Genomic DNA, 9,560 nt, shown 5'->3' on the forward strand with positions numbered 1-9,560 from the left:
GGCATAGTCAATAAAGCAGAAATAGATGTTTTTCTGGAACTCTCCTGCTTTTTCCATGATCCAGCAGATGTTGGCAACTTGATCTCTGGTTCCTTCTGCCTTTTGTAAAACCAGCTTGAACATCTGGAAGTTCATGGTTCATGTATTGCTGAAGTCTGGCTTGGACAATCATATAAAAAAGTGAAAGTATTTATATGATTGAGTTGTGGGCTATAGTAGCTGCTTATTTTTTTTTTTTAAATGAAACGCCAATTTTACTTAATAGAACAATGAATAGACAAACCATGGTTGATCGGACTTGGGTATCTGGAAGACATTTTCTCAAATATGAGCCATATGAACCTGTCACTTCAAGGTAAGCAATTGATAACATTTGTTACAATGATAAATTCAAGTTTTTAATTAAAAAGTAGAATTTTGGGAAAAACTGTACCTACATAGTGAGGTTCACAACTTTCTAAGAATCAAAAATTCTTCCGATACCAGTGACGATATTAACAATGTGATTCTTTGAAATAAGGAATTGTGTCAATACTTGGAAGAGCTGCATAATTCAATGAACCTGCATTTTCCAAGTAACCAGTATAGGATGCTACATGCATGCATGCTAAGTTGCTTCAGTTGTATCCAACTCTTCGAGACCCTATGGACTATAGCTTGCCAGGCTCCTCTGTCCATGGGATTTTCTAGGCAAGAATACTGGATGGGTTGCCATACCCTTCTCCAGGGGATCTTTCCAACCCAGGGATCAAACCTGCGTATCTTATGTCTCTTGCATTGGCAGGCAGGCTCTTTACCACTAGTGCCACCTGGGAAGCCCCACAGAATGCTATAAAATCTACTTAAACAGCAAGTAACAGAGCATGATGGAGAAGGCGATGGCACCCCACTCCAGTACTCTTGCCTGGAAAATCCCGTGGATGGAGGAGCCTGGTAGGCTGCAGTCCATGGGGTCTCGAAGAGTCGGACACGACTGAGCGACTTCACTTTCACTTTTCACTTTCATGCATTGGAGAAGGAAATGGCAACCCACTCCAGTGTTCTTGCCTGGAGAATCCCAGGGACGGGGGAGCCTGGTGGGCTGCCGTCTATGGGGTCTCACAGAGTCAGACACGACTGAAGTGACTTAGCAGCAGCAGCAGCAACAGAGCATGAAGAGTCACTAGTTTTAGACTAACCTCTAAGAGTCTCCTACTTGTCAAGTTCAGGTGTAGTGGCAGAAAAAGAATATCTACAATAATCTGAATAGGTCATTAAAACACTCTATCCTTTGCCAACTCTCTTTGTGAGGCAGAATTTTCTTCATAAACCTCCACCAAAACAACATATTGCAGCAGATCAAATACGTAAGGAAATATAAAGAATTTAACTTTTTTCTATTTGGACAGATGTTACAAATTTACAAAAATGTTAAATAATCTCACTCTTTTCACTGTTTTTTTATTATTTTGTAAAATACAGTTACTTTCCTAAAAATACATTATTTATGTTAACATGTATTTGGCTCTTTATTGTTACTTTTAAATGACACAATGTCAATTTTAAAACTTTCCTCCCAGTTTAAATTTCTAATTTAGTAACTATTGATTGGTCTAAGCTCAACAAACAAAAATCTTTGGCGTTCTAATAATTTTTTAAAGAAGATTTATTTATTTATTTTTTGGCTGCTCTGGGTCTTCACTGCTGCATTTGGGGTTTCCCTAGTTGTGGTGAGCAGGGGCTACTCCTTGCTGCGGCATGTGGGCTTCTCACTGTGGTGGATTCTTTCGCTGCAGAGCACAGGCTCTAGGTGTGGGCTTCAGCAGTTGTGACTCACAGGCTCTAGAGTGTTGGTTCAGTAGTTGTGATTCACAGGTGTAGTTGCTTCATGGCACGTGGGCTCTTTCTGGACCAGGGATCGAACTCGTGTCCCTTGCACTGCAAGGTGGAATCTTAACCACTGGACCATCAAGGAAGCCTGGGGTCCCAATAATTTTTAAGAATGTGAAGGGGACTTCTGATCAGAGAGTTTGAGAACCACAATCTCAGGAGTGCTATCCTTCAATGTCTTGTAAACTTGTTTTTTCTGTTCCTCCAGCAGTGTGTCTTTTGTGCCCATTATAATAAAAAGAATATTTACATAAATGTTGGAACCTGGTACAATATTATAATATTTGTATAATATACGGAAAGAAAACACTTAAAAAAAAGACTTTTGCCAATGCAGTCTATTTTTTACAGGTCTTTCTCTATAAGTCATTTCTATTAACTGTGCCTTGCTATAGATGTTTATAACAAAACATTAAAGACTGGGTAGAAAGGAGAAAACAAATTACTCTGCAGAGAACCCAGCAACTCTGCTAAAATACTGTCAGTTATTTATCTACTGTCAGCAGAGGTTGCACACTATAATCCTTGACAAGCTCAGATTCAGAAAGAATGAAGAGAGGGGGCAAGCATTGCATTTAAGGGCCTGTTCTCATGCACAGACATTTTAACACAGATTTAAAGCCAGAATGTATCTTTGAGAAAATGTCACTTTTGATTTTGATACATATCCTAGCAAGCCGACTCTACATTTGGTTGACTTAGTATGAGATATGTTAGAGGCTAACACTATATTTTAGACCATTCATGATCCCGGCGTTGAACTAACACAATGAGGTCAGCATCCCTTCGTGTTGAGAGTTGGCTACTGCAACTGCATGATTTCATGGGCATATTTTTTATGATAAGGATAGGGTGTTATTTTTGTTTTGTCAGGCAAAGTAATGACAGGCTTTAAGAATTTTGTTGCTCTCTCCAGCATCTATTTCTCCTTTATGTTTACAGGGGAGGCAATCATCAATGCGTTCTCTTATTCCAAAACACCTTCTCTCTGGAAAACATGTGTGGCTAAGGCAAAAACGCAACAGACTGGAGAGCATTCTGCAGGATACCTTAAGGAAAACACCCTCCTCAAGCACATAGTTGAAGTAGCTCATGATACTGACAGGAACCTGTAAAGTGCCGGATGGGCAGGCTCAAACGAAGAGGCCTGAGCAAGGAACACAACCCTGGTCATTTCTAGTAGAAACAATGGTTGCCTTTAGAATACAGTTCGTATTGACTGGACAATGATACGATTTCTACCCACGTGATAAGAGGTCTAAATAAATGTGTGCTTGTAACTGGGAATGTCTGATGTAGGCTGAACCAGAATTTTAATTTTCTAATTCATATTCACCAATTAAAAATAAACTGTATTTTTATGAGCAAATTTACATAAATCAGATGATAAAGCATCTACCACTAAAGGGTAGGAGTTCAGCTTGCAACATTTGCATATATTCTCCTAAAGAAAATATAGGCGTTTTAGATTCTCATTGAAGAGTCTTGCTGCGTTGGAACTCTAATGGGCTTAGAACAGTAAATTTTGAAGAAACTGATTGCTACCCCTGTAGCTAGTAAATGTCTGCCTAGACCCAGTGGCATTTGAAAAAAGTGTTTTATCATAAAATTATCCCAGCAGAGTCCATTCTGCAAGATAACATCATCATCATCATCATCAGTACTCCATGCAGGACCCAACAGCTCTGGCACAATATTGCCAGTCATTTATCTGTTGTCAGCACAGGTTACACACTGTAATCCTTGACTGCCTCGGAATTAGAATGTCTTTGATGTCCCCACAAGAGTTTTTTGCCTGAAGGCTTTACCAATGCTCGGCGGCTCAGTGTTTATTCCTCGTAATCTTCCTCTCATCTCCAGGCTAGCAGTGACAGATGGTTATGGGCACACAATAGTATTAAGAGTTTGATATTTTTTTTATGCTGTGCTCTCTGTACAACAAATAGCTATCAGACGCGGGCCAGAGAGCTGACATGGCTCGCTTAGGTAATGGCAAACAAACAGCTCGGGTTGATGCTTTCTGTCATTTCCCCTCCTAACCCTGCTTGTTTTCATTGTATACTCTCAAAGGTAAACTATATTAACCTTATAGACGGTTATTAAAAAGATATATCTATATGAGCATAAAGTGCTTTTCTTTTCTCTTTTTCTTACTCTTTTGATTATGAAAGTAATACTGCTGACATATTGAACAAATATCGAATGTCAACATAAATTTTTAGTGTGTGATAATATCCCCCTTCATATAGCTGTGTGTCAGGCGGGAACCCGCGGATGATGCATAGCAGTAAATAACCCAAACAAAATTAGTTCTCTTGTCAGCTTCTACCTTGTATGTCCCCAGGCATCAGTAAAATTGACTGCACGCTAGATTTTCAAAATTAGCCCTAATGTTAGCTATGTGTCTGGCAACCTCCAAGTTTCCAATGTTCTACTATATTACCCGTAAGGATGAATGTGTTACTTTTATATTTTGGCATTTACTCTTGCTGATGCGGCTTTTTTCCCCTGTTCTCCAAATTAAAAATAATTTAGCTTTAACAATAAGAATGCACACAAACATAATACCGCATCTCTTTAAGCAACTACTTTAGGCAATTAAATTAAAGCAAAAATATACAAAGGAAGAGAGGGGATTATTCAATTTAATGTTGTTAATTTTGTTAACACAGCTCTGTCTGATTTTGTACAAAGTATTGGATAATGTGGTTCTCACCCTCCCCCACCCCCAATCAGGATGCTATTTTGCACTGAGTCTACCAATTATTTAATTTTGCAGTTGTATGATAACCCAGAACCAAACTTTTTAAACCGATTTTCTCGTAATAAATATTACTTCAGAGACAACCCAAGGTTAGTAGAACCAAAAGAAACGCTTTTCAGGAGGGAGTCCATGAGATCTACTTTACCTTGAAACAGGTTAATCTCGTCTAGATTCACTGCATTTGAAAATAATACAAAAGGACACTGAACAAGGTCACATTCTAAATAAAACATGATTTAAAAATGAATGTTAACACTCCCTTAGAAAGGCTATGCTGGAAGTGTGAGGTTGAACAGACAAATTCAAAACCACATTCCCCATTAACTTTCAATCCCTAAATTTTACGTTCATACATTTAGAGTCAAAGATGAAAAGCCCTTTAGGTACCAGATGCTGCAGATCAACAGGGAGAGCTTCTGGAGTTTTAATGTGCTGGAAGTCAAATCCTTGGCAAAGGCGCTTTGCCCGGCCGGTGTGGTGTGCTTATTACTTCACCTGTAAACAGTTGCTCTCAGAAAATCGGACCTAATGATCAGCCCAGCATCTCTGCAATAAAGAGACCATAATCTGTAGGGGAAGTGAACTCTAATCAGGCCACATGCAGATTAAACTAACTGGGAGGAATAAAAACTAGATTAAAATGTTTATGCCTAATACCAGAAGATTATCAGGACATTTTACCTCTTTAAATCCTAATTTATAGGAGCCAGGGTTAAGTTTATGAGTTTATATTTGGTGCGATTACACACTGCAGTTGATTTTCCTCTGTTTAGAAAAGAGTCTATTGGAAAGCATTTTCTTTAGCACAATGTAGAGGCTTTTGAGAGAAGGAAAACAGTTTTATGTGTACTGACATATTTTATGATAAGTGAAATAAAGGCATCTAGTTGAAACTGGACAAATAAGTAAATAATGGAAATTGGTTTTGTTTTAATGGTAATACTTTGTTAGCAATGTGGAGATATAAAACAGTGTTGTGGTAACAGAATATATAAAAAACATGGAATCCTATTTTTACACTTTGAAACTTCTTGAACGAGGTTTGGTTTCCTAGAAGTACCGAGCTGCTATTGTTGAACAAGTCACTGCAAATCGCTGTACGTGATTCAAATTTAACTTAAGTACACAAGCATGACTATAAAGACACTGAGTGGTGCCACCTTGGCACCCCGTTGAAATGATCTTTTTCTAAAGCTATCAAGACAACAAACTACTAAGTCAATCATCAGAGTGTATTTTCTACTACCAGTTCAACAATTTACTAAATTGGTATGTCTTACACTTACCACCTGTGAGGCCAGACAATATGTAATGGTCTTTGCTGATCATCAGCTTCAGCCAAAATGTCACACTGATTTTGTTTATGTTCCCCATGATGTGTGCTTGAATCATCTGAGGAGTTGAATGTTTTCAAGTATGATGCCTGTCTTACTGAGCAACCCAGGCTTTCTTGTTGTGCAGCATCACAGGGTCCAGACTTTGAATCAAAACTCTTCAATAAATTCTCAGAACCTCTCAGCTGCTGTTGGAAAGGAAGGGCCGTGGATGGAGCATTGCCACCATTTTCTTTAAGGCTGAGTATCTTCTGTAAATGGGCTGCTTTGTGCTTGGGCATGAATCTATTACAAAAGGAAAATGCAGTATAGTTTTAGTGAAAATACTATTTAAAATTTGTTCTTTACTTTTCTGTAAGGACATGATGATGGTGTATAAAAACTAAGGAAAAAAACTAAAGATATAACAAAAATTCTACAAAGAGTGCAAAAAAGCAGTAGTCATCATGAGAAAGTTCAAAAGTTTGAAATTAGATTAGACTGTCTTTGAACGGTTTCCAAAGAGTTTCTGTGGCTATAAAATCTGCCTTGCACATATCATAAAAAATACCAGTAGAGCAACGGTTTAGCACTCTCTCTTTCCTTGTCTTTCTGGAGTTTTGTGTTTTCCAGTTATGATATGACCCAGTGTTTATTTTCAAGACAAATCTATTCTTTAACCTACAAAAATGCTTGGAGCTCCTCGATTAACACTGGGCATTTCTGCTCACATGACTCTTCTATACTCCTGGGCGCCTGTACACAATTTTTATTTAATTGACCTTGCTAATATTTCTTGAAGTATATTTTTTTCATTACCATCTCACTCCTTTCTTCCCATAATACTTCACCACGCAGAGTTCAATGCCTGTTACTGATTGGCAGAAGCAACCACATAAAATGAAACCAAGGAATTCACCATGTACTGATGGTAGACAGAGAGGGAAACAGGCATGAGAACACTCAACTAACCAGTGGTAGAACACAGTGTATCCAGAATGGACATCCTAACTTAAAACTGAGAACTAGAGATTAATTCTGATTTGGAAATCAGTAAAGGCTTAAAGAGGGTTAGTTGACTGATTCTGAAAGACAGAGAAGGGGAAGTTCTGAACTGAGGGAGCCCTGCGATCAAAGGAAAAGGGTGTGAAAGAGAATGAACCCTTCCAGGATTAAGATGCAAGCCAAAGAGTCTGGGGCCAGCTCCTGGGGTCTAAGGTCTAGAGAGGCCGTCTGGGGCCAGACAACAAAGGTGTCCTTAGGGGCCCTAAGGTCCATCCAGAGACTTGGCGCCTTTCCTGGATGGAAGAGTACATGAAGAAATGGCAAGCACATGCATGTAAGGCCAGGTGAGGACGAAGAACAATAGAATCAAGGAAAGCAACGAGGAACATCTGGAAGAACAGAAAGAAAGCTGAGAGTAACATCACACTACTGAAGTGAATTAAGAGCTCCTAAAGAATGTGTAGAAAAAGAACTAGGAGCTCTTAAAACTGTTAAAAAAAAAAAAAAAAGAGGGTTTGTGTGTGTAAAACACTACAGAGGTGCTATAGCACCAGAAACAACAGGGAGATTTCGGTTTTGTTATGAAGTAGATCAGGGGTTTCCCAGGTGACTAAGTGGTAAAGAATCTGCCTGCCAATGCAGGAGATGCAGGAGACATAGATTTGATCCCTGGGTTGGAAGGATCCCCTTGAGAAGGAAATGACAACCCACTCCAATATTCTTTCTTGGGAAATGCCATGAACAGAGGAGCCTGGCAGGCTACAGTCCAAAGGGTTGCAAAGAGTCAGATGCAACTAAGTAACTAAACAACAACAACAACAATAGGGAGTCAATTACTGGTTCCTCCCAGGACAGTTCATGTTGAGGGCATGGCGGGGGAGGCAGAAACTAGATGCTGGTTAGGGAGTGAGCACAAGGCAGAGAGGGGCAGAGAGGAGGAGAGTGGGGAAGGCAAGGTCAAGTTCTCTTTAATGGGGCAGGTGTCCACAGGAGTATTCAATTGGGGGTACTTGCCCAGGGAAGGCGGAAAAGGCAATGGCACCCCACTCCAGTACTCTTGCCTGGAAAATCCCATGGGCAGAGGAGCCTGGTGGGCTGCAGTCCATGGGGTCTCGAAGAGTCGGACATGACTGAGTGACTTCACTTTCACTTTTCACTTTCACTCATTGGAGAAGGAAATGGCAACCCACTCCAGTCTTCTTGCCTGGAGAATCCCAGGGACGGGGGAGCCTGGTGGGCTGCCGTCTATGGGGCCCCACAGAGTCGGACACGACTGAAGCGAATTAGCAGCAGCAGGAGCAGCAGCCCAGGGAAGGGAGCAGGATCCCAAGGAAACAGAAAAGTCTTACAAGATGGAAGTAGAAAAAGAACATAAGCTGTGATATTGGCAGGCAGCTTGCTGTGGAGGGGAAGGAGGACCTTATTCAAGAGAATGTACTGAACTTTCTTACAAAGTTGAGAGGGAAGAAGAGAAAAACAGTGTTGATAAAAAAGCAGTTTCAGATGGCAAGTGCAGAATCTAATGCATCCCCAGAGAGTTGGATAAGACTATCTATCTCAAGTGAGGTAAGGAGAGGCAGAGTTAGAGCTTAACTGAGCTGAGAGGTCAGAGTGTCACTGTGGAGCGGTGAAGGGCCATCACTGGTTCTGAAAGTGAGGGAGCATGAACAACACCCAGAACACCCAGTGGGGGTTCTGCTGCGACCTGGAAATCCAGTCTGGCTGTAGTATGCTGTGTTCATCCCAAAAGCTTGTGCTTGTTTCATAAGGTCTTTTGGGAAAAATCGCCTAAATATACATATAATCCACCTACCTGCCCACCACCCATGCACTATCATAAGCAGATGAAGCAGATATTGCATAGAGACAGATAAAACTCAAAGAATGGGGCTAACCTCCTTGGTATGCTCCAATAAAATACTACATTAATTCTTGATTTAAAATCAAAGAGATGGGAAAAGAATCTAATGTGTGCATATATATGCACACACACATATACACATGTATTTAAAACTCAGCCACTTTGCTGTGCACCTGAAAATAACACAGCATTGTAAGTTAACTACATTTTAATTTTTAAAAAGACTTCTGAATAGCTCATTTAGATTATCAGGTTAAGAAAATTTCTTGAATTATAATGAATGTTGTACTAATTTTTTTTCATCTATCTACTGATCTCTAAAAACTCAGTGGTCACAACCTCAGTTTTATTAGGTTTTATAATGCTTTAATGAAAAATTAGAGCATTTATTTTTAAAAAATAGAAAGAAACTTGGGCATATACAAATTAGAGTTTCAGATCTCATAGATCCAAATATTAAAAAGGGAAGTAACCAACTTTCTTACTGAAATAAATTCAAAATACTGAGGAGATTGTAAGGAACTAAAAATCAATAGGAAAGTTACAATTGAGCACCACAAAAGGAAAAAAAAATGACTGTGACAATGTCCCCAACTTCTCCTAAACAAATGGTAAGAGAAAGAACATAGGTACATATGTGGAAAACAACAATAAAGCAAGTGGAGTAACCTATTTGTTTATGTCAGATAAAGAGCACCAGGCAAGCTTATAAAGGATTTTAAGAGAATTACAAACTTGGTACACAAAG

General features: G+C 39.4%; 1 protein-coding gene across 14 annotated transcripts in view; it reads right to left on the reverse strand.

Annotated features, from left to right (window-relative positions):
- Positions 1–9,560, reverse strand: part of GTDC1 (glycosyltransferase-like domain containing 1) — a 460,141-nt gene that overhangs the window by 94,860 nt on the left and 355,721 nt on the right. For all 14 annotated transcript variants that reach the window (XM_010853688.1, XM_010853695.1, XM_010853690.1 and 11 more), the window contains one exon: positions 5,920–6,252. In XM_010853688.1, the coding sequence (XP_010851990.1) occupies positions 5,920–6,252 (333 nt within the window). The remainder of the gene's footprint in view (positions 1–5,919; positions 6,253–9,560) is intronic.

Source organism: Bison bison, unplaced genomic scaffold, assembly GCF_000754665.1.
Source record: "Bison bison bison isolate TAMUID 2011002044 unplaced genomic scaffold, Bison_UMD1.0 scf7180017864330, whole genome shotgun sequence".
Taxonomy (NCBI): Eukaryota; Metazoa; Chordata; class Mammalia; order Artiodactyla; family Bovidae; genus Bison; species Bison bison.